This window comes from Balaenoptera musculus, chromosome 20 (assembly GCF_009873245.2).
Source record: "Balaenoptera musculus isolate JJ_BM4_2016_0621 chromosome 20, mBalMus1.pri.v3, whole genome shotgun sequence".
Lineage (NCBI taxonomy): Eukaryota > Metazoa > Chordata > Mammalia > Artiodactyla > Balaenopteridae > Balaenoptera > Balaenoptera musculus.
The window spans coordinates 9565192-9589371 of NC_045804.1; the positions used below are offsets into that span (position 1 = coordinate 9565192).

The 24180-nt window shown below is 55.9% G+C and overlaps 1 protein-coding gene across 13 annotated transcripts in view; it reads left to right on the forward strand.

Annotated features, from left to right (window-relative positions):
- Positions 1 to 24180, forward strand: part of PGS1 (phosphatidylglycerophosphate synthase 1) — a 66438-nt gene that overhangs the window by 7730 nt on the left and 34528 nt on the right. For 6 of the 13 annotated variants that reach the window (XM_036836423.1, XM_036836420.1, XM_036836421.1 and 3 more), the window contains exons 2-8: positions 1540 to 1729; positions 4726 to 4803; positions 6928 to 7027; positions 7828 to 8017; positions 9004 to 9182; positions 11198 to 11719; positions 21584 to 21732. In XM_036836423.1, coding sequence (XP_036692318.1) covers positions 1540 to 1729; positions 4726 to 4803; positions 6928 to 7027; positions 7828 to 8017; positions 9004 to 9182; positions 11198 to 11719; positions 21584 to 21732 — 1408 coding nt within the window. The remainder of the gene's footprint in view (positions 1 to 1539; positions 1730 to 4725; positions 4804 to 6927; positions 7028 to 7827; positions 8018 to 9003; positions 9183 to 11197; positions 11720 to 21583; positions 21733 to 24180) is intronic. The other 7 variants (XR_005017754.1, XR_005017755.1, XR_005017756.1 and 4 more) reach the window with 3 other exon arrangements.

The window sequence follows — 24180 nt, forward strand, 5'->3', positions numbered from 1 at the left end:
TCCTCATCTTCCTTTTTGGGAGCGGCTCTGAGTCTGTTGGCTCATCTGAAGAACGCGTGGGGACTGACTGCATGGCCTGGGGTGCAGGCGACACCCGGGATATTTTTTATATGGTCTGAGCGATAAGTGCTGTGAGATTGGGAGATCAGTAGATCTTACAGTGCTGTGGGGTTTTCCTCCTCAGACAGGCTATGTTTAATTAATGAACGTTAGACTTTAGGCCCCCTTTGCGGCTTCACGTTGATAGATTGTTGTGCACCTTTCCCGTTCTCATGGTTTTCCGTTGGACTGAAGGCGCTCCCTCTCCCCTCTGGAAGGTAGCCTTGAGCACAGCAGGAGCATGGCCTCCATTCTGGGGAAATCGAGGCCGCAGTCTCTTGTTTACACGTCTAGGCCTTTAATTTGCTGCTTGTTACCCGGAAGCCAGAGGAGAAGTGTAGCAAGCTGATGCCCGGGAGTGCGGTCCCCACCTCTGCTCGGAGGCCCACGGTGAACCCTGGCTTCCCAGGGTCCAGACCCGCTGTCTTCCACCCGCTGACTAAACTTTTCTTGGCAATGAGTCTCCGTGACAGCCCGGTGGGCTTTCTGGGAAGCACAGCTGCGGGCCATCTGGCGTGCGTGTAGGGACATTCAGGAACCCTGGGAAGATTCAGCGTTTTATCAGGAGGCAAGTGAATGAAATCATCTTCCTGGAATTTGTGGCCCTTCAGGCCTTGGGGTGTTTAAGCGTCCTTTCCCTAGAGTCCCTCTTGAGGCCGTGGTGAAGGTCACACGCTGAAAAGGATTTTCCTGCTGCTCTTTGCTGGAAGTCGGATGGGGGGCTGGTCGGTGTGGGGCTCTGGGTGTGCGCTGCCCTCCCCCGGCCCCCGCAGGTGTCTTGTCATCCGGACAGAGATGAGGCTCAGCGGGCAGGGGACCGTTTACTGCGGTCTTGGCCTCAGTGGATGGGAACCAGCCAGAGACGGGGCGTGACCTCTGAGGAGAATGTGTCCAGGGGTGAAGGGGCAGTTGTTGTCACTGCTGGCCCCTCTTGAGATGACCTCTTCCAGCGCCAGCTTTTCTCTCTGTATCCTAGTATTAAAGAGAAAACTTAATTTTTTTTGGGTCCTTCCTTGAATAAAAGCCCATTTATCTCATCAGTCAGACAACCGGGGGTCTGGGTTGTACTCACCAGACTGAGACCAGACCTGCCCTTGCAGGCAGCCTTTGGCAGCTTTCTGCAGGTGGGTTCGTTGGGGGCATTAACCAGGCGATGGCTTTTTTGAGTTTACGTGTGGCTGCTCTAAATTTTGAGTTGTTTGGAATCAACGTAAAGTTTGGGGTTTATCCATAGGCTTTGGCACTTCTTAAGTTGCTCAACTTGTAGGGGCTGAAAAATTCTTTTGCAGAGTTTGACTGGGGCTCACTTAAGATGGTCTAGGAAATCTGAAGTTCGCCCCCCGCCCCCCCCCCCCAAAATTTTATTTGCCCACAGGAGCTGAGAGAGAGTTGTGAGGAAGTATTTGAGAAGTGTGACCCTTTGTATGTCTCTTTCCCCAGGCCACCATGGCTGTTGTTGGCTCCTCTGCTGTCTCCAGCTGTCCCCCATGTCACCTCGCCTCCTTGCTGCCTGTGTCCGGAGGGCGTGCATCGCTTCCAGTGGATCAGAAACCTGGTTCCAGAGTTTGGAGTCTCCAGCTCTCACGTCAGGGTGCTTTCTTCACCTGCAGAGTTTTTTGAGCTCATGAAGGTAAGTTGTGTCTAAGAGAGAGAGGGTCAAACATGGAATTAGAGGTTTGGGGGCATAAGGTTGGCTGAGTCCTGGGCTGGAGCACCTTCTGTTCTAGAAGCTTTTGCTGGCTGCTCAGCTCATTCCTGTGGGTTCCACCTGTTAGGTTTCAGCTTCACAGATGGCTGAGTTGAGCTGTGATCAGAAGCTCCCCTGGGTGGCTGATGTCTCAGGTGGAGCAGCTCAGAGCTTGCGGGCACTGAGGGTCAGGTCCTAGGTTTTGGTTCTTGTGGACAGATTGATTCCCTTCGTTCCGTGTTGGAGATGTAGGCTAGACGGGAGGTTAGTGAGAGCTTGGAGACCTCAGCAAGCACGTCCCCGCTGAGGACGTCTGGGAGGGAAGGAACCTCATTCTGGTTAGGGCACAGCAGACTCCTGCCCCGGCAACGTCTCCAACACACAGTAGCTCCATAAAGTAGACGACAGCAAATGGAGACATAGCGACCTATGGATGGGATTTGATATGTAGGAAGTGGCCGGGAGCCTCTCAATTCAGTGGAGAGTATTTACAGGTAACTGGAAAGTCTGGATGTCTGGTTTTAGCTCTCGTGATCCTGGTTCTTTTCCGTAATTCTGTCTAAAGTTTGTACCTTCTCTCTCTTGGTAGAGATGCTAAACTTTGCATTTGGGAGGGGTTCAACTTTCAATACATTAGTCAGGTGTTCATGCCACGTCTAGTTATTTGTGGTTAAACTGCTAATCGGAATGAAGTAATTAAACACTAATTAATTTTTAGTTACATGAATTCTGAGTTTGTATTAATTCAATGATGTTAGAATTAAGGTATGATGCGGTCAGGAGGAGAGCTGGGACATAACAGGAAATACATGTAGATGTTCCTTTTTCTGCACAACAAACTCTAGTTCATTTGAATGCTTGCACATTTTCTCTCCTTTGCCCTGTTGTTCTGTAGATCCACTCTTAGCTTAATTTCCGGCTGGCTTGTTCCAGTATGCTGTGTGTGTGTGTGTGTGTGTGTGTGTGTGTGTGTGTGTGTGTGTGTGTGTGTGTGTGTGTGTGTGTGTGTGCGCGCGCGCGCACACATACGTGCATGCTCTCTCCCACTTCCCTACACTGCTTGACTCTCCTGTGTGTCCTTGTTTGTGTAGAACTGATGCTGAGGCTGTTTGCTCTTTGCTCCTACTTGGTTCTCTGCTTGGCTTGAAGAAACAGGTTTTTCAAAGGAGGTGGTTCTTAGTGTCCCAATCCACTCCGGGTGAAGGATGGACTGAGTCTCCACATGGGGGTCCCCTGGCCTGGAGGTGAGGCCACGCGGCGCACCTGTTCGGGGTGGGTGGGGCTGTGGCAGCCAGGAGGGACGTGAGGGGCTCAGCCCAGCAGGCCAGGAAGAAGCCGAGGCCACCGTTCCCTGCCTTCTGCACTGAGTCATGGGCGGGTTCTCCAGCACGTTCTGTGTGGAGCGGGATGTGTTTCTTCCTGGGACAGAGTGGCCCGTGTTCCCTGAGAAGAGAGTGTAGCGTGGTTTCTGCCTGGGCCCACGCCTTCGTGACAGCTGAGCTTGTACCAGAGGACCTGGCGCCATGGCAAACAACTGCGTAGACTTTTGCTGCCCAAACTTGATTGCCTCACACCTTACTTGTTTTCCTCTCTTTCCTGTCTTCATACTCACTTTCCCCACAAGCAACCATCTGAATAAATAACAAAACGAAGGAAACAGCAAACATAGGAGATTCTTTTGTTTGTTCCTTGCATATAAGCCTTTCCCAGTGGCGTGTTGGTGTGTTTATCTAGTCAAGATGCCCCTCTTCCTCCATCGACAGTGCAGGCTGTGGGGGCCACGTGGGAAAGCCAGCACGTTCGTGTGTCCTGCCTCCCCGGTGCCCTCTCCAGCTTGCCCTGGGGGTGGTGCTGCCCTTCTTCCTGCTCTTGACCTCCTCTGGGGCCTGGCTGCGCTGGTGAGGGGTCCGGTGCCCTCCCATGGCTGGAGCAGGTCTAGGGAGAGGACACTGGCTATTGGGACTGACAAATCATCTTCGGACTGACGCATCATCTTCGAATGTTGGTGTGTTCTGTTTGTGTGTCTAGCTAGGTACCTGTCTGTCTGCATCTCAAAACTATTGCATACTTGAGACTTCCCTGGTGGCGCAGTGGTTAAGAATCCGCCTGCCAATGCAGGTGACACGGGTTTGAGCCCTGGTCCGGGAAGATCCCACATGCCGCGGAGCAGCTAAGCCTGTGCTCCACAACTACTGTGCCTGTGCTCTAGAGCTACTGAGCCCGCGTGCCACAACTACTGAAGCCCGCGTGCCTAGAGCCCGTGGTCTGCAACAAGAGAAGCCACCGCAATGAGAAGCTCGTGCACCGCAATGAAGAGTAGCCCCCGCTCGCCACAACTAGAGAAAGCCCGTGTGCAGTGATGAAGACCCAACGCAGCCAAAAATAAACATAAATAAATTTATTTAAAGAAAAATTACATGCTCATTTTAAAACCCCAGCTGTGCAGACGGGGCTGGAGTGCAAGTTTGCCCCCGCACTCCCTCGTCTGGCTCTGCTCCTTGGACACACACACACACACACACACACACACACACACACACGCACACACACACACCTACACCTGTACAGGTGTGCATGGGGTGGTGACGGGGGAGCATGGTTTACGTTCTGTTCAGTGATTTGCTTCTGTCCCTGCAGTGCGCTGTGGACATCCCCTCATGTCAGTGTGCACAGATCTTCGTTCTTTTCGTGGCTGTGCTGTATCTTATAGCATGGCTAGATCATGCCTTACTTTCAGGCTGAGTATTTTAAATTAGGGTTGTGGGTCCTTATCTGGTAGGTTACCACACACATTTGGGGCTTGCTTTAAATATTAATTGGTGAAGAAACAGGATAGTTTAGCTTGGAGTGTTATTTGCCTCCAATATCAAAGGACTGTATCTTTCTCAGTGAACTATGAAAATGGTGATTATGAATTTTGAATTGTTTCTTCTCTTCAGGGGCAGATAAAAGTAGCCAAGAGGCGGGTCGTGATGGCGTCCCTCTACCTGGGGACAGGTCCTTTGGAACAGGAACTGGTAAGGTTTAAGCAGGGGGGGTCCTACTGGCAGTAGTGAGTCGCCCTAAAACCTCGGGCTGTGCAGAGCCGTGGAGTTGGGGTAGAGCCGCCCTCCTTGGCCTGCGTCTCAGGCCAGCTTTTGTGCTTGTTGCCCCAGATTCTGGGGCACGTCAGGAGGATCAGCTAGGGGTGCAGGGAGATGTGATCCTGGGCCTTCTGACCTCGCTGGCCCGTGTCCTCCTCACCCTGCACAGGGGGCCATAGGCCATCTGTCTGCCAAGCCGGGGCTCCGAGAATCGTGACCCGCAGGCCAAATCTGGCCACTGCCTATTTATGTGTGGCCTATGGGCTAAGGATGGTGTTCACATTTTCTTTTTTAAAAATAAATTTATTTATTTATTTATTTTTGGCTGCGTTGGGTCTTCGTTGCTGCGCGCAGGCTTTCTCTAGTTGCGGCGAGCGGGGGCTACTCTTCGTTGCGGTGCACGGGCTTCTCATTGCGGTGGCTTCTCTCTTTTTTTAAAATAAACTTATTTATTTATTTATTTATTTAATTTTTGGCTGCGTTGGGTCTTTGTTGCTGCGCTCAGGCTTTCTCTAGTTGTGGCGAGCGAGGGCTACTCTTCGTTGTGGTGCGCGGGCTTCTCATTGCGGTGGCTTCTCTTGTTGCGGAGCACGGGCTCTAGGTGCGCGGGCTTCAGTAGTCGTGGCTCACGGGCTCTAGAGCGCAGGCTCAGTAGTTGTGGCGCACGGGCTTAGTTGCTCTGCCCATGCGCCACAACTACTGAGCCTGCGTTCTAGAGCCCGCGAGCCACGACTACTGAAGCCCGCGCACCTAGATCTTACCCCATGTGGGATCTTCCTGGACCAGGGCTCAAACCCGTGTCCTCTGCTTTACATTTTCAATGTTTGGCAAAAAATGAAAAGAGGAGTAGTAACTGTGTCACATGAAAAGCATGTGAAATTCAGATTTCTGCGTCCATAAATAAAGCTTTGTTGGAACATAGTGACTCTCATTAATTTTTGTTTTGTCTATGGCTGCTTTCTTGCTACAGTGGCTGAACTGAGTAACTGTGACAGGGACCATCTGACCTGCAAAGCCCAAGATATTTACTCTCTGGTCCTTTATAGAGAAGGCTTTCTGAGTCTGTATTAGACAGAGGAGCCAGCATTGCAGGTCGAGCTGGCCGTTGCTTTCGCCCAGGGCTGGTGTCGGGTGCGGGTCTGCGGCCAGCCTGGCTCCACCTAGACTCGCTGTCATGCCGTGCTTGTCCCTTCCAACGAGACACGCGGGGCTGGGAAGGAGCAGACGTCACCCGCTGTGCAGTGGGGGCTTCCTGTAGGATGAGCCCAGTGCAGAGTCTGTAGGTTGAGCTGAAGTGAGTGTGAATGAGGTCGTTGTGTTGTCGGAGTCCCTGGATGGCTCTCTACTCGGAGGGAGTGAGATGGACCCTTGCCCATAGCAAGTGTTGTTTCTTGGTTTGCCTTGTTCAGAAACCCCCAGGGCGGAGCTGGAAGAGAACAGGGGCTGTGGTAGAGGGCGAGGGGGAAGGGTGGGGGGCAGGAGGGAGCCCACCCCTTCCCTTCCTGTCTGAGGAAAGGCTGCCCTGCTTTCAGGACGTGCTCTTAGCTGCCAGCTTGGGAAGCGTGTTTGTTCTCCTGGGAGAAGAATGCCACGTCCAGCCTGTGGAGAGTGGCAGTGGGCAGGTTGCGTCTTGGATTTATTCGTTCAGCGAGTATTTACCGAGTGCTCTCCATGTGTGGGGCGCTGTTCGTTGTGTGCCTGTAAGGATGATCCATTGGAACGTGTGTGGGAGCTTGTGTCTTAGTGTTTTCAAGAGCGGCGAGGTCCAGACCCTTGGGCACCGCGTCCCTGACCCCCAGAGCCCTCTTCCTGCCAGGCCCGGGCCGCAGACGCCGTGTCTTCTGATTACGGTTCCTGCGCTGGCCTCAGGTGAAGAGGTTTTGCAGCGTTGGCTTCTGGGCAAGCGTGGCTGGTGTGTGCGTGTACATGCTTGTGTATATGTGTGTGTTTTCAAAGAGGACCGTGGGGGCATTAGCTGACAGGTTGGTTCATTCCTTTAATACATAACCATCTTTTCGGGTCTTTCATTTCTGTTCTTTTGGGGTCTTTTCTTGGCAGGTGGATTGCCTGGAAAGCACTCTAGAAAAGTCACTCCAGGCGAAGTTTCCTTCCGACCTCAGGGTGTCCATTCTCTTAGACTTCACGCGGGGCTCAAGAGGTAGGTCTGACGCCCTCCCTGGCCCCCTGATTCTTCCTCGTTCAGGAAGAACGAGGCGTTAACACCCTCACCGCCCTGTCCTCAGCCAGCAGCAAGGCTGTTTGAAGCCCGTCTGGGCTGGCCCAGGACGGCCTGTCTGTCAGGATTCTGTCTGTGGCAAGTGACCGACAGTCCAAGTAAAAATGACTTTGGGAAAAAGAGAATTGTTTTGACTTCCACGTCTGACCTGGTTCGGGTGGGTCGTGATCTGGGGCATGGACCTTTGGGCTGGCTTCATTGTCTGGCTCCTTGCGGCAGCCTCTGGCAGTCCCAGGCCCATCTTGCCGCATCTTGTCCATTGGAAGAGCATCTGCTTCCCTCATGGTCAGCCTGGAGCTCCTGTGCGGCCTGCCTCGGGCTCTGTGCCGGGGCTCCTGAGTGCGCTGACCGGCCCAGCCTGGGCCTGCGTGCCTTCCCAGAGCCAGGGTGGTCAGAGTCATCTTCACCCGGAGCAGAAATGGGAGGGCGGGGCTGGGTGGCGCCCCCGGGAGGAGATTGGGCGCAGTTACCAGGAGGCGGGTAGACGGGTGCTGTGGGGCTAGAAGAGCGGATGTCCGCTACACGGGCCGCTCAGTCCTGCCCCGAGATGTGGTGGGTGTCCAGGTAGAAGCTTCCTGGAGCCCCTCTGGCTGAAAACAGCTCCCGGCAGTCTGACTTGGACAGCTGCGCAGGCCTTTGGTGGGTGGTGCTGCGCTGGCGGCTGCGTGTTTTTCCTGGTGTGACTCTGCCGTCCTTTCCCTCCTGCTTGCCCGCGTCTTCAGGAAGGAAAAACTCTCGCACGATGCTGCTCCCACTCCTGCAGAGGTTTCCAGAACAGGTCCGAGTCTCGCTCTTCCACACGCCTAACCTCCGTGGGCTCCTCCGGCTCCTCATCCCCGAGCGCTTCAACGAGACCATCGGCCTCCAGCACATCAAGGTGTACCTCTTCGACAACAGCGTCATCCTGAGCGGGTGAGTTGGCTGCCTTCTGTCAGGGATCTCCCTTAATATTCTCCAGGGCAGAAACCAGCAGAACGCGGAGAAGGCAGAGTCCGTCCCCTCGAGCCTTCGAGGACCTGCTGGTACGTGTTTAGTCTGGTTGCCTAGCTCTCTCGGCGTCTTCCCGGTGTCCTGTCTGCCACGGAAGCTGGAAGCCACAAAGGGCGACTGAAAGCTGGCCGTGGTTTACTGAGCCCTTACTCTGTGCTTGCTCCTGGGTGAGCCCCTCGTGTACTGTCTCAGCTAATGCGCACTGTACCCCACGTGGTCTTTCCCTCACTTTGTACACAAGAAAACCGAGAGGACAAATAACTTTGTCAGGTAGGGCCGGGTGGAAATCCAGGCCCTTTGGGGGACACTGGGGCCGAGCCCGAATGGTCCTTGGCTCTGTAAGTGTCCGCATCTCCTCTCGGTGGTCAGCTCGGTGAGGGGAGGGCCTTGCGGTCACTCCTCTGTGTCACTCTCGCCCACCTCTCGTGAGCGGCCAGGCTCAGTAGCTGTTTGTTTTATTTTATTTTATCTATTTATTTATTTATTTTTTGCTGCGTTGGGTCTTTGTTGCTGCACGTGGGCTTTCTCTAGTTGCGGTGAGCGGGGGCTACTCTTCCTTGCTGTGAGCTGGCTTTTCATTGCGGTGGCTTCTCTTATTGCGGAGCACGGGCTCTAGGCACGCGGGCTCAGTAGTTGTGGCGCACGGGCTTAGTTGCTCCGCAGCATGTGGGATCTTCCCGGGCCAGGGCTCGAATCCGTGTCCCCTGCATTGGCAGGCGGATTCTTACCCACTGCGCCACCAGGGAAGCCCCTCAGTAGCTGTTTGTTAATTGCCTGCTGCTGCTGGTGCGTCCTGATCCGAGTTGGTTGCTCACCTGCTCCTGCTGGTGACCCTGAGACCGGGGTCCCCAGGACTTGCTGTCGCACCCTATCGCCTGAGTCCTCACCTGCCGCTTTCCTCCCTGTAGCGCAAACCTGAGTGACTCCTACTTCACCAACCGGCAGGACCGCTACGTGTTCTTGCAGGACTGTCCTGAGATTGCAGACTTCTTCACGGAGCTGGTGGACGCGGTGGGGGACGTGTCCCTGCAGTTGCGGGGGGACGACACGGTGCAGGTGGTGGAGGGGATGGTGCATCCTTACAAAGGTAGGATCCCGGGCTCCTCGCCCTCCCGAGCCTGGGGGTGGTGAGGGTGAGGAGGGCACGCCTTTGGTGGCCTTGCCACGGGTTTAGGAGACTTGGGTGGCAGAGCCTTGTTCTGCTTTTGTCTTTGGAGCCAGACAGATGTGACTCACTGGCTATCGGTCATGCTCTGCGGGTGAGGGAGCCGCCGGGGAAGGTGGGACTGTGGGCTTCGGGTCTGGGTGCCCACGGGAGTGAGCCGGGAGCCTGCCCTGCACTTACAGGAAGCGGCCTGCTAAATGGCCACCCCCCTCAGGGCCACCTCCCGTGACTCTGGAGCACAGAGGGTCTGTGGCTCCTGGCTCCATTGAGGTCTGCGGCCTCCTGCCTGGAACGTGAAATGGGAGAGTCCTCGGCCCTGCTCACTGGAAACGCAAACCCTGGCAGCTAGCATTCCCGGGCTATTTGCATTCCTGTGATTCTTGTGGCCGTGGCTTCCTGGTGGCCTTTAAGGAGGCCTGCTGCTGAATTTGCGGCCGTGTCAGCAATGTGGGGAATGGGTTAAACCTAGCCCATGTGAGGAGAAGAGCCAGAAAGGAAGCATCTGAGTGGGGATGTCTGGTGGGAACCCTGTCCCAGGGGCCTGGGGATCCGTGCACTGTGGAGCCAGCCCGCGATCTGTGTGCCTGCCCTGCCTGCTGCCACTACGCCTGTGTGCTATAGAGTAGTATAATAATTACTATTATGTTTTAAATGTCAACAATAAAAATTTATGGAAGTCTGTTTTCTCTTTCATTATATGAGTACCTACGTAGTGTTCTCAATTTTACCCTCTGGCTCACAAAGCCTGAAATATTTACTGTCTGGCCTGTACAGGAAACACTGGCTGACCCCTGATCTAACTTAACAGGCCTGGCATGAATATGCAGAAAAAAGGGCCCCCATTCGGGGAAGAATTGAGAGTCAGCACGCTCAGAGGGCGTGGGGGGCTGGGCACAGCCGTGTTCGGGACCAGGGCAGCTCAAGAGAAGCAGTGAGTGAGTGGCCCCCGTGGTGGCCGCCGTCGGCAAGGGGGGGTCCCCGCAAGCAACATTCCTTCTCTGGGCTGCTGCCCGGCCCTGGAAGGCACTCGGGCACGTGTGCCTGTTCCCAGCCCAGAGCACGTGAGCGGTGACCGGGACAGTCGTGCTGCCCGTCTCTCTCTTGTCGATCAGCCCTGCCCAAGGCTTGCTATTCTGTCAGTTTTTTCAGAGAATCAACTTTTGATGATGTTGAAGTTCCCTATTTTTATATTTTATATTGTTGTTTTCATTCTGTTAATTTCTGCTTTATATAATGTCCTTCCTTGTACTGTAGTTTTTGGCTTTTCCTGTTGTTTTTCCTCCTAACTTCTTGAGTTGGATGCTTAGCTCATTAACTCTCTTATCATCTAGTGATAGCATTTAGACTCACTTCTTTTCCCTTCATTGTGTCCCTGCAGCCACTCGTCACTGGTGTCCGTGTGAAAACAAGGCCCAGAGCCTGCCTGTTCACCTCTGACCCTTTGTGGCTCGCTCTCCTGCTCTCTGGTCATACTTAAACGTGTCTCTGTCGGACACATGTTCTTTCTGACGTGTAACATGCACACCAGTCACGGGTGTGCAGCTTATGTACGTGTTCATAGTGGGTTGGCTCCCAGAAGCCCCCTCGGGTCCCTAGCCGGGCATGACCCCCCCAGTGTGCCCACTGTCCTGACTACCGTCACCCTCAACTAGTCTTGTCTGTTTCTGAACTTTTTGTAAGTGGATTGGTAGAGGCCTTTTCATTTCCCACTGAGTGCAGGCTTCTTGTGGCAAGACCCTTTTTCGGGCATTTCTGTCCACAGAGGAGCCTCCCATGGGCCCGGTGTCTTGTGCTCAATCGAGACGTGTTTGGTGAAGGATCAGTTGTGGCATCTGTGCTTGCCTGTCACGTGCCATGTGGTGTGTCTTCCGTGCTGAATGGGAGTCCAGAGCCTCCATTCTCTGCTCCTGACTCCCCTTTGCCATGTCTCCCTCTAGGTGACCGGGCTGCGTATTGCAAGGCAGCCAATAAGAGGGTTATGGATGTGATCAACTCAGCCAGGACCCGCCAGCAGATGCTGCACGCCCAGACCTTCCACAGCAACTCCCTCTTAACCCAGGAAGATGCAGCAGCCGCTGGAGACCGGAGGCCAGCCCCAGACACCTGGATTTACCCATTGATCCAGATGAAGCCCTTTGAGATTCAGATCGATGAGATTGTCACGGAGACCCTGCTGACAGAGGCCGAGCGAGGCGCTAAGGTCTACCTCACCACCGGCTACTTCAACCTGACCCAGGCCTACATGGACCTGGTCTTGGGCACGCGAGCCGAGTACCAGATCCTGCTGGCCTCGCCGGAGGTGAACGGCTTCTTCGGGGCCAAGGGGGTGGCAGGTGCCATCCCGGCCGCCTACGTGCACATTGAGCGGCAGTTCTACAGTGAGGTGTGCAGCCTGGGGCAGCAGGAGCGGGTCCAGCTGCAGGAGTACTGGCGGAGGGGCTGGACATTTCATGCCAAAGGTACGTGGCAGCCAGCTGGCCAGAGGACGGCCCCCATGCGGGACAGCCGGGGGTGGGCGAGCTGGCCCACTTGTTAGCGCCCGTGGTGCCGGTGTCTGCCTGGTAGAGCCCTGCCCCTCCCCCGTCTGTCTTCATGACAGCCCTGCGGGTGCGTCACAGTCATCGCATTTATGTGCCTTTCAGTTATGCAAGGTCTCTCCCAGAACTTACAAACTCAGATCGTTTGGGGGGCTGTTTTAAAAAACGTACACGTAACCTCTCCCCTCAAATAGATGAAGAGGCATGTGCTTTAGTCTTTCTGTGATCATCCGAGTTCTCCCGCATTGGCCCTGCCCTTCTTGGGGACAGAGAGGATTCGTTAGGGATCATTTGTTCGGCATCAAACAGACCACTTTTTCAGTCCCTTCCTCACCAGTCCTGTTTTTTCCCCTATGTGCCAAACCTTCGTGTTTTTTTTTTTTTTTATAGCTGAGAAAACTGAGGCTATCTACTTAGAATGTTGACAGGTACAGGACTGCCCCAGGGTCGGTCAGAGTGTGAATTGCATATTGTAATGGTCTCTCTTGCACAGTTGTGTGCATCCGTGGAGCAGCCCACATGTGGCACAATCCCAGGGGATAGCCACGATGTGAACAAACGGGTTTAGAACCCTGTGCTTAGCAGTGGGACCACCGGCTGCTCCTCCATGCCGAGGGCACCTGCCGCTCGGGTGTGACCGCTCCTTTCTGTGCTCCGGGAGACCCCATGGCCAACTCGGTTAGTCCTGTGTCTAAAGGAATAGTAGACAGCGTGGGGACCCCAAGCCCCGACTGAAGTGCCTGGCTTTCCTGACTTCTTGCTGGTGGTTCAGAGACCCATTTTGCTCCTGCGCTGGTCCTGGGGGCTTCCGGAGAGCCTGAGCGAGGTGGGAGGGGGATGGTGTTGTCACGGCCACTCATCTATGTTGTTTAGACTTGAGGTCACTTTGAACCCTCAGGTTGGACTCTTGTTTCCTTAAACCATTGGTTTCCATCTGGGGGTATGCTAGGAAATCCCCCCAGGCCACCCTAGGCCTCGTGGGTCCAGCCCTCTGGGATTGGGTGGTTTCCACTTGCGACTGTGAGACCTGCGTGCCTGCTCGGGCAGGTGACATTGCCTGGTGTGGGAAGTGAGCTCTGCCATTGTACCAATCCTGGATGTGTCATGGGCTAAGCCCGGCCGGTGGTTAGGTGTCTCCGGGCAGGCAGGCCAGCCCACGGGGGTGTGGAAGGCATTTTAGGATTGGCTGTGTTACTTCTGAGAATAACAGTACTGCCTGGGGTGGGGTAGTGGAGACAGAGAGCTGGGTAGTGGGAGGAGCTTTGAGCTCTGAGGGGACCTGTGTGCCCGGCTCCTCGTCTGCCCTGTGGCTGGGTCGGTGCGGGGGGTCCCTTGTCACTTTGGGGCCCCCAGTGCAGCCTGGCTCATCAGTTCTGAGTGTGCTGTGGGTTATTTCCGTGAAGCTGCGCTGATAAATGTGCGGTGACTCCCCAGTTACCGTTGAAACAGAAACACCCAACCGGCTTTTCCAGTGTGTCTCGCCTTTTCCCGGACTGGCATGCTCCAGCCGCTCCCTCCTGCCGCACGCCCGCCCTGCTGCGGGTGGAGCCCTGCAACCTGGCAGCGGGCTTAGTGGGGAAGGCCAGGAATCCCAGGGTGTGTGCAGTAGAGGGGGAGGGGGAGAGCACGACGGGGCACGTGGAGAGGGGCTTCTGCGCAGGAGACGCCTCACCCTAACGGCAGGAGCCAAAGGTCAGATCACTCAGTGCTGAAATGAGAGGCCAGGCCCTTCCCTGCTTAGTGGCTGTGCTCGATAGTGGGGGGTCTTAAGTCAGCCCCCCTTTCTGGCTCATCTTTTGACGGTCACTTCCCCCAAAGCAACCTAGGACAAGGAGCAGGCAGCACAGGTGGCGCTGGGTTTGGGCTGTGGAGTGGTGGACCATCTACCGATTGCCTGCCCTGTGCAGGGGCCATGCTGGGTGCAAGCGGTGTGTCTGCGTTTGGGCCCCGGAAAGTTCTTCCCCACGGCTGAGTAGCCTGTACTGCAGTTCCCTTCCCCAGGCTCCCGCAGGGCAGGCCGGGGCTGATCTCGGCTCCTCCTGCTCCCAGAAGCCCTTGGGTGACGAGAGGGAACGGGGATACCGTGTTCCTGCTTCCAGATCCTTGCCGTCCGAGAGCGCTGTCAGCGCCGCACGCCTCTGGGAGTCAGGCAGCCCGAGGCTCTGGGCCCTGACTGTGTGTTGAACCTGCTGGTGGCCACGTGCAAGGCGATGCAGGAAAGCTCCGCTCGGTCCAGGCCTGTGGACGCCGGCAGGCGAGGTGGGGAGAAACAGCCTTCTCGTGGGCAGCGGCCACGCCGGTCCACGGGTGCTAGTGGATAGCAGTGCAGTCTGGTGACGGGAGGTCCCGAGGGCTGGGGTGTACTCTTTGTTGTTTTCTGCTCACCGAGTGTCGCCAGGAGCGTGGAGCAGGGGTGCGTGCTCGGCTGGAGCAGCACTGGTTCTGCCCAGCAGCCTGAGTGGAGGCCGCCTCACCGGCTACTCTGTTGATTTCCTAGCAGACTTGAATATATATCCCATTGTAGTAAGTTGAGCTGCTTCAAAGAACCAGAGGGACCTTCCAGTCTTTAAAGGCATGTACTAGCGACCGCTTTGGCAATGTGGTCCGTCTGGTTAGTTAGTTTTTATTTGGAGTTTTGCAAAGGGCGCGTATGTGATATGCCAAGGAGACCGTGGGTAAGCACGATGTGGTGGAGAGGTTACCAGGATGGGAGTCTCGAAGCCTGGTTCTCAGCCCAGATTTACCTTTGGCACAAGTGGAGGGACGAGGTTCAACTTCCGTGTCAGCCGGGCCGATGGCTTTGGATTGTACTCAGGAGGGAATGGCGACATGCACGTGTTCGAGTTTCTGTGAAATGACCGTGCGGTTCATGGGCGAGGAGCGGAGTCCCGGGGGTGGTGGCGGGGACGCCGTGCGTGGCGTCGGAGGGCTGGGACCCGTGGCGAGGAGGGCATCCTCCTCACCTATAGTTTTGTTGCTGATCTCCCCGTGGGTCAGTGAAGGGCGACACTGAACCTGGAAGTCTTACCAGCATCTGCTTGGCCTCAGGAGGGCTTTGGGGGTGTGGGAGGGTAGGGGTCCACCTTCGACATCCGTCAGTTGGCAGCTCTTCTGATTGATGGTTTGTCAGCTTCCTGTTGCCCGGCCTTCGTTCCTCACCTGGTGGGTGAGGTGGGACAGCGTTCTGGGAGTGGGGGAGCATTCCAACCTAACGGGGAGCACCACCAGCTCAGCTGGAGTTTAAAGACTTAGGTTTTTTAGAGCAGTGTTAGGTGCACAGCAAAACTGAGAGGAAGGCACAGAGAGTTCCCGTGTTCTCCCTGCCCCCCAACACATGCACAGGCCCCCCACTACATTTATTATAATTGATGAACCCACGGAGACGCGTGATTGTCACCCCAAGTCCACAGTTTACATCAGCGTTCATCTTGGTGGTGTACGTTCTGTGGGTTTGGACAAATGCACAGAGTAGTTTCGCTACCCTAAAATCCCTCTGTGCTCTTTTTTTGTTTGTTTGTTTGTTTTAATAACTTTATTTTACTTGTTTATTTTTGGCTGTGTTGGGTCTTTGTTGCTGCGCACGGGCTTTCTCTAGTTGCGGTGAGCGGGGGCTACTCTTCGTTGCTGCGTGCGGGCTTCTCGTTGCGGTGGCTTCTCTCATTGCGGAGCACAGGCTCTAGGCGCGTGGGCTTCAGTAGTTGTGGCACACGGGCTCAGTAGTTGTGGCACGCAGGCTCTAGAGTGCAGGCTCAGTAGTTGTGGCGCACGGGCTTAGTTGCCGTGCAGCATGTGGGATCTTCCTGGACCAGGGCTGGAACCCGTGTCCCCTGCATTGGCGGGCGGGTTCTTAACCCCTGCGCCACCAGGGGAGCCCCCCCTCTGTGTTCTTGTGCTCTGCCTATCTCCCCCCTACCCCCAGCCTCCGCCCTGGGCAACCGTAGATTTTTTTTTTATTGTCTCCATAGTTTTGCCATTTCCGGAATATTATATAGTTGGAATCATACAGCCTGAAGCCTTTTCAGACAGGCTTCTTTCACTTACCATGCATTGAAGTTTCTTCCATGTCTATTCATGGCTTGATAGGTCATTTCTTTTTAGCACTGAATGTATTCCATTGTATGGATGGACCACGGTTTATCCTCTCGCCTACTGAACAACATCTCAGTTGCTTCCAGGGGTTCCCCTTTTAAACTTGGTCCTGGTTGAGAGTAGGGTACAGGGGACCAGCAGCAGGATGGCTTTGTCAGCGGTTGTGCGTGCTCTGTCTACCTTGTGCCAATGAACTAACCTCTTTAGGTCTTGGAGAGGCAGCGACTTCAGGGGAGCCTGAGTGAGTATGAAGTGTGTCAAGCCTAGGTCTCGCATCCCCTTAGCTTTCCGCTCCACGGAGAGGAGGGGGCTGAGAGGTGGTGTATGCGCCACCATGGGATTTCTTGCTGTGAGGGCAAGGGCCACATCCGTGCTGGGGGACGTGGGCTCTGCCTGCTGTTAAGATGTTGACTTTGATTTCATCTGGATGCAATATTCCAGCATTAACAGCACGATGTGTGTGGCGAGGGCGGGGCAGGGCCATTGGATTAAGAGATTTCTGGCTCCTGCTGACAGAGGAATCTGTTAATGATTGTGAGAATTGTCACTATTTTTACTGCCTTCCCGATAGGCCACTTTGGCATGGGGCCCAAAGGTGAACTTGTAGTGAGAACCAGGGCAGCTCCACCCTGTTTGTGGGGCACACGTGAGGCAGTTCTCACCTGGGGATGGGGGTGTGCCTGGGGCAGTGCCGCTCACCTTGGACCGAGCAGGCATCAGCCTCCGGGCCTCTTGGAGTGTTTTGGTTCTGTTCTGGCCTCAGAATAGGTGATGCTTATTTATTCATCTGAGGGTCGGACTGTGATGTCTTCTGTCCCTTCTTGTTTTTACAGGGATCTGAGAACCCTCTGAAATTTATTGCAGAATATTGTGGGGGGGGAGGAGAGGGAGGGGTGCATAATTTTGAATTTTTCGTGGAGAGATCCTCAAAGAAGGTCTCTAACCTGAAATGTTCATGTGTTCCTGCTGTAGAACCTCAAGGCCTTTTTATACTTAATCATTTGTTGGAAGAGGTGTTTTTAATCCTCATTTTATTTATTTTGTTCAAACAAGTATTTATTGAGGGCCTGCTGTGTGCCAGGCAGCATTCAGGGCATTGGGGATAAATCACTGGGGACTAGACTAACTCCCTGTCCTCATAAGGTTTAGGTTACTGGGAAGCAGATAATAAGTGGATGAATCTGTCCAAATACAGTGTCAGGTCGTGGAAAGGGCTTTGAAGAAGACCAGAGCAGGAGGGGGCTCCAGGTTGATGGGGGTCTGTTAGATGGGGCCTCTCTGAGGAGGTGACACTGAGCAGAGACCCCTGGGCAGGAGAGGTCCGGGCAGAGGGAACAGAAGCGTGGAGCCCCGAGACTACACTAGGCTTGAAAGACACCCCCTGGGCCAGGGTGGGCAGAGTGGAGGATGGGCACTGAGGTTGGAAGGGGCTTGGAGGCCAGGGTGAGCCAGGGCTGCGGGCAGCCTGGGGCTATCTGGGGCATGATGCTGGGACTGTGAAGGACCGTCGGCGTGAGCAGAGCGGAAGCAGGTGTCTCTCTCCCTAAAGAGGAGGCCAGGGCATGGGGCAGGATGTCTCATTGCAGAGCTGGGAGGCAGCGGAAGTTGTTGGCCTGCAAGTCCCGTCATCTCTGTACCCACGGCACGCTCCCTTTGTGGTGAGACCCGCTGTCCCCGGTGCTGAAGTTCAGTGCCCCCCTCCCCCCTCACCAAAGGCACCCTCTCTCATCCTGTGCTGTCCTTGCTGCTGCAGAGTCTCTCCCTGATCCACCGGTTCCTGGAATGCTGGAGGTGTTGGGCCCAAAGGTCGGGCCCTGGAATGAGGACTTGGGGCTTGATAACAGGTTTATGGCCAGGCTGGGAAGTGCTGTGTTTCCCGACAGTGAGTCCCTGCCCGGCAGTCTCACCCTTTGTGTGTACTTGCCCTGACATCCTGAGTGGCAGTGTGTGTCTGGCCGGAGGTTCTGATGGCTCAGGAGCTCAAAAGGGGCCTCTTGGGAGGGCCTCCCCGAGTGAGAATTTCCCAGTTGTCTTCAGGGCAGAGACCAATAGCTAAAAGCTCCTGACTTGGTGATCTTCAATCTAGAAGGACTCTTGTTCATAGCGGCCCCCCTGTCCCGGGCTCTCTGAGGTTGTGGGCATCATGTGGAGCTGCTGGTGGCACCACGTGGCATCCCCCTCTGGCTTCCCATGCTGCGCTAACCCCCACCCCATCACGGCACGCCAAAGTGTGGCCGTCTCGCCATTTATGGTCTTCATTTTCTTTTTGATGGAGAAAGACCGTGGAAATGAGACTACAGGGAAAGTTGGTTGGGTGATTGCAGGCCTCACCAAAGTAGTCAGTAGGTTAAAAAAGCGCTGTCTCTTTAATCCAAGCACTCACCTGAAGTCCACCCTGGGCCAGAGAGGAAAGAAGCTGAGGGAGGCAGAGGTGGCAGGGAAGAGAGAAAAGAGAAGAAATAGGTGTATGTCATACATAACCAACAGGGTTGATGGTACCCCACGGAGCAGAGGCTGGTTCTTGGGGAGGGTGCTGAAAAAGTGTTCAGCAGGGCTAAAAAGCTCCTTCAGGGATCAGGAATGAAAACAGGTTGAGAAGCAGTGGTCCATACTGGGGAGCTGCGGGCCGAGCTGAGATGGGCTGCCTGCCTCTGATGGCTGACCCGTAGGTTGCCTTGAGAGGGAGCGGTCTGCGTTTAGGCAGATTTTACAAATAAGTACATGTAAGACCAGGCCCTTCCCACCTTCCCTGCCAGACCCTGTGGTCTGGGGGCCTTGGAGGGACACAGGGTCATGGTGGCAAGTGATTTACACCAGCCTAATCCCACGTCACCCATGTGGGTGTTGGGCCTCCCTAGTCCTGGCTCTCACCTGTCCCCTCTCTGAGTGGGCTTGGGCCAGCCAGCTGGGCAGGTAGCACCAAGCAGACCCAGTGTCTTTCAGGGGCCAGTCTTGGCATCAGAAGAGTTGGAACAGGGAACTCCCTGGGGGTCCAGTGGTTAGGACTCCGAGCTTCCACTGCAGGGGGCACGGGTTTGATCCCTGGTTGGGGAACTAAGATCCTGCAAGCCGCGTGGTGCAGCCAAAAAAAATATATGAAATAATAAAATAAAATACATTGAGGGCTTCCCTGGTGGCGCAGTGGTTGAGAATCTGCCTGCTAATGCAATGCAGGGGACACGGGTTCGAGCTCTGGTCTGGGAGGATCCCACATGCCGTGGAGCAACTAGGCCCGTGAGCCACAATTGCTGAGCCTGCGCGTCTGGAGCCTGTGCTCCGCAACAAGAGAGGCTGCTACAGTGAGAGGCCCGCGCACCGCGATGAAGAGTGGCCCCCGCTTGCCGCAACTAGAGAAAGCCCTCGCACAGAAACGAAGACCCAACACAGCCATAAATGAATGAATGAATGAATAAATAAATAAATAAAAATTAAAAAAAAAATACATTGAGAAAAAGAAGAGTTGGAACAGTAACGACAGGTGGAGATCTCGCCTGTCCCGCCCAGCCCTGGGCTTATGGAGGGCTGGGGCGGGGCAGCTGAGTCTAGTGCAGATGGAGGGCCTTTGCTGCAGAGGAGGAGGCTCGGACCTCCCTGGGCATCTGGAGCAGAGTGCCAGGGCCAGCCTGCCCACCCGCGCGGTCTGGCCGCGTGCTAAGGTGAGCCACGCGGTTGCTTACATGCAGCGGCCCAGCGGAGCGGGCTACAGTCGATCGAGCGATACACACGGGCAAGCAAGTGGCTTTGATGTGGCCCCTGTGTGTATGTGTGTTGGGGGGGTGGCAGGCGTATTACAGGAACAGGCAGCAGAGAGTCGTCATCTCTTACCCAAGACGTTCTTGGAAATGCTCCTGTTCTGAGTGAGAGTTAGGAAATGGCCTTCTATTTTAGGAGCTTGGTGTGTGTGACATGTTGTTGGTTTGCTTGCCTTGCTCCTGCGTGCCTGTGTGCCCTCTGAAAGGGTCACGTTGGCAGGGGAGAGACCCGTGGTGGTGGGAGGGCGTGAGGAGGCCGGCCCTGTGCAGGGTGGCCTGCAGAGGAGCCTGGGACTGACGTGGCCACACTGGGTGTCCTGGCCTGGGCGTTCTTGGTGCAGCGTGGAGGGAAAGATGGAGGCCAGCCGCAAGCCTGGGCTCGCCGTAGGAGGAAGGAAGTCTGGGCAGCAGATGTCCTTGAGAGGTTAGGTTTGGGGAATAGTCTTTTTAGGAGAAGTAGTCCTGATGGGGCCTGGAACTCGGAGGGGATGGAATGGGGTGCAGAGCAGAGGACCTGCCCGCCGTGCTTCAGGTGACATGTAGGATTCTGAGAGAATCCACCACGTTCGTTACAGAGATGTCGCCGTGGTGTTGTCAGAGACGGCGAGTTCCCAGGGCTGGGGGAGGGTGGCGGGCAAGGCAGGAGCCACTACCGCGTGGCTGCTCGCACCGAGCCCTGCTTTTTCCTCTGTCTGTGGTATGAACTGGCTCATTTTCTAGCAAAAAAGGGGAAAGCAGTGTTCTCTGGGGGTGGGACTGAAACGGACAGGGCCTCCCAGGTTCTCTCGTGCGCTGGCCTCTCGTGACCTCTCGTCTCTCTGGCCTAAAGCCCCGAGCCCCCAGCAGGCTCATTTCTGGCGCCCCGGTGGGCTTCGCAGTCAGCAGTCTGCGCGAGGGAGAGTCGAGTGGCCCTGGGGAGGCAGGGCCCAGCTCGTCTTCAGGTAGATGCAGCAGGTAGATGCAGCAGGTAGATGCAACGTGGAGTAACCTGAGCTCTGTTTTCAGGCCGGGGCTCTATCGGCTGTCCCCCACCCCAAAACCCTCTTAAAGGGCCCGTGCTGGGCTGCTCCTCCCCTTGCAGGGACCCTTAATAGCTCGGTCAGACCCAGGCTCCACCTTAAGAGATTTGGGACAAAATCCCGTAGGAGCCCAGACATTGAGAGCTGTGACTCAGGGGCCCACGGAGCGCTCCTCTGGGAGGAAATGGGAGCTGGACCAGTCCCCTTGCTTCTCTGCCCTCTGCTCTTGCAAGGGTTGTGGTGGGGGCATCCTCATGCCAGTTCTAGGAAGAAGGACAGATGCCCTCCACCCCACAGGCTGCTTACGGCCTGCTTTGCCAAGTAGCTTGCTCTGAAACCCAGTCCTTCGTCGAGCCCATAACCGCCCCATGTCTGCTGGCTTAGGTGAAAGCATCTCTGTTCCCGAGCCCACGGGTCAGCTGGCAGGTGTGCCCTGAGCTCTGCTGGACTGCTTTCCCTCCGGGCCTGCGGAAGGACAGGGGAGGCTGGATGGTGGCCAGGACGCGGCTGAGGCAGTTCGGAGAGTGGGGATTAGAGGTCCTGCGCTCTCTGGGAGGGGCTCTGGTAGCATCGCGGGGTGGGTGGGGGTGAGAACAGAGCCTGAGCACGGGCATCACCAGCGTCCTTTTAAGAACCCACTTCTCGCCCTGTCGAGAAAAGAGGCCACAGCGTGCCATGCGGCAGAAAGGGGAGCCGTCCCAGTGAGCGTCCCTAGTGCTGGGCTGCCCCGCAGACGCTGTGGTCCCTGCGCCTCCTGGCAGCACCCTGGGCTGGGCAGACGTGGCCCCAGCTTAGCCCGTCCCCTCGGTGTCTTGTTCACGCAAACCCCGTGGGGGGCTGCTTTCCTCTTAGGTTGGAGTGCGACTGGAGAGGCTGTGGCAGCTGCTGTGCTCACTTCCTGTCTGCACGTTTCCTTTTCCCTGCAGGCCTCTGGCTGTACCTGGCAGGGAGCAGCCTGCCCTGTCTCACGTTGATTGGCTCTCCTAATTTTGGGTACAGGTCAGTTCACCGGGACCTGGAGGCCCAGATCGCCATTGTGACGGAGAGCCGGGCCCTGCAGCAGCAGCTTCACCAGGTTGGTTGGGGCAGGTGGGACCTCCCGGGGGGTGGGGGGGCATAGCTGGGTGCCAGGTCCCTGAGGGCTGCCTCTGCCATCGTCTCCTGCCGGGGGCTGTGCAGTGTCGGAAAGAACCGGCGTCCTCTCGCGTATCCTGGTGGCTGGTCCTGAGGGACACCTGCCGCGGGGCTGTCCTTCGAAGCCCGGGCCCTTGTGCCTCCAGCTCGGAGCTTGCTCTTGCCCTGCAGGGCCCCCCCCGCCTTACATCCTGGAGGACATCTTCTTTCCCTGCACGGGAGGAGAACGCTGTTCTCACCGGCATGTGAATACAGCGCTGGTTCCCAGCCTCTTCCGAGACTGTGGACCGACTGTGAGAGGGGGTAAGGGGCCAAGGTTACACAGGACCTGGGTCCGCTAGGGAAGAGCTTTAGGTGGCCTCGGTCATTTCTGATGAAGACCCTCCCCAGGAGGTGCTTCAGAGTCGGGGGAGGGAGAGGTAGGAGGCAGGGCTGCCACCCAGGCAGAAGGGGCACGCAGGGAGCCAGAGTCTCTGCACGTGGAGACAGAGAACCCGGAAAAAAGAGCCAAACCTTTGAATGAACTTAGAGGCCCGTGCAGACAGAGATGGTTCATGGGGAGCTAAGCTGTTGCAAGCATTCTGGCAGTCCCGTTCACAGATTTCTGTCTGTGCCCTTGAGTCAGCATGCACGATCCTATGGTGCTGAGACCTTGAATCCTATTTATTTTATTTCAGATTGTTTCACTTGGTAATGATCTGGTCTGGGATTGACCTACAGAGGAGACGGTGGAGGGACTGCTCAGCGGTGTGCCTGGCCAGGCGCAGGGGCCCCTTGTGGCGTGTTAGTGGGGGCCGGTGGTGGGCGGGACACAGTGGAAGGTCGTGGCTGCCTCGCCTCCTGCCCGTGTCAGGGGACGGAGGTTGGGCAAGGCAGGCCCCTGTTTCCAAGGTGTCTTGGAATTTCTGTGTTGTTTTTGTCACGCTCCTAGTTGTAATAGGATTTCTTTCCTTACAGTTGTGAGAGGGGAAGGCAGGCATTTTTCTTGAGAGCGGGGACCTAGAGCCTGAGAGAGAACCGAACTTGCTTTGTCTGGCTCGGTGGGTGCGTTATGTTGCCCACCGAGGACCTCCCGCTCCCCTGGGAAGAGACTTCCCGGCACGGCTCACGGGAGAGCGGCCCTTTCTTCTGAGGTGGGGCTGGAGAGTCACGGGGGACGGGACCCTGAGCCCCTGCTGCCGGCTGCTGGAGACCCACGCTCAGGTCGGGGAGGGGCGGCAGGGGAGAGCACCCTTTGCTCCCTGGGATAGGAACGTGGCAGTGACTCCCAAAGGGGCAGCGGTCTCGGCCTCCTTTCGTGATGGTCTTTCTGTTTAAAGTCGAGAATAACTGAAAGCTGTTAGTGCTTCTGTGTGAATCTTCGCATTTGAGCGCCTGCAGCAGTGCCGATGAACTTTCGAGAATGCAAGCACAGCACCTGTGTATGTGAGACCTAGATGATCCTTTGGGCTCACAAATTTGTGACCTTGACAACAAAGCCTTTCCAGGGAAGGTGCCAGCTTCCCTCCTGAGTCATGGGAATGTAGATAACACTGCCGTAGGCCAGCCCTCAGAAGCGTATAGACTGAGTTAAGCTTTTATTCTTGTGTTTGGGAACTACTGTTGCGAAATTGTTGGAGCCTTTGTTGATGGACGAGGAAATGGTAACTGCCTTGTTCCCCGGGATCTGCCTCCTGCGATCTGGGAATCTTGTCAGTGACTGAGTGGGGCCTTGGTGCCGGGAAGGGCTTCACGACCAGGGCCGAGAGGAAGTGGCAGCGGTCGGGCTCTGGGTGGCCAGCGGGAGAATCTGATCTGCTCAGCAGATCACAGATGCTATGGTGAGGCTTCCAGCAAATGACCGAGGAGGTTCCAGTAGGGGCCGGCCGGCCTCAGAGCGGGCTGGGTTGAGAGGAACAGAGGGGTCTCCTGGACTTTTGCCTCCGTTGCTGAGAGCCGGGTTTCCTCAGTCGGTAGCGAGTGGTCAGTGTGAATGTGGCCTCTGCCGAGGACCAGGTCTCTGTGGGTCTGGGCTGATTTGGGGGAGCGAGTCTCTGCCCAGGGTCCCGGTGCCGGCCGCTCTCCCCCACTTCCTGAGTAAGGGGACTGAACCCACATCCTGGGTCTTGAGAAAAGCTAGGCTGGTTGTGGTCAGGAGCTGCTTTCCCAAATGACATATTTGGGATATTTTCTTTTTCTTCCCAAACCTGAATCCCAGCGGCTTTTGATGGTGGGAGGGTGGCAGTTCATGCCACTGCAGTCCTTCCGTTCTTTAGAGCCACGTTGATTTCTGTGCCTTTGAAATGCAAAAATGCATTTCTGGATAACTCCACCTGTGTATTTATATACTGGGACTGCCCAGCCACACAGCCTTCCCTGAGCCCAGAAAGTCCCTAAAGCCCCAGCTGCC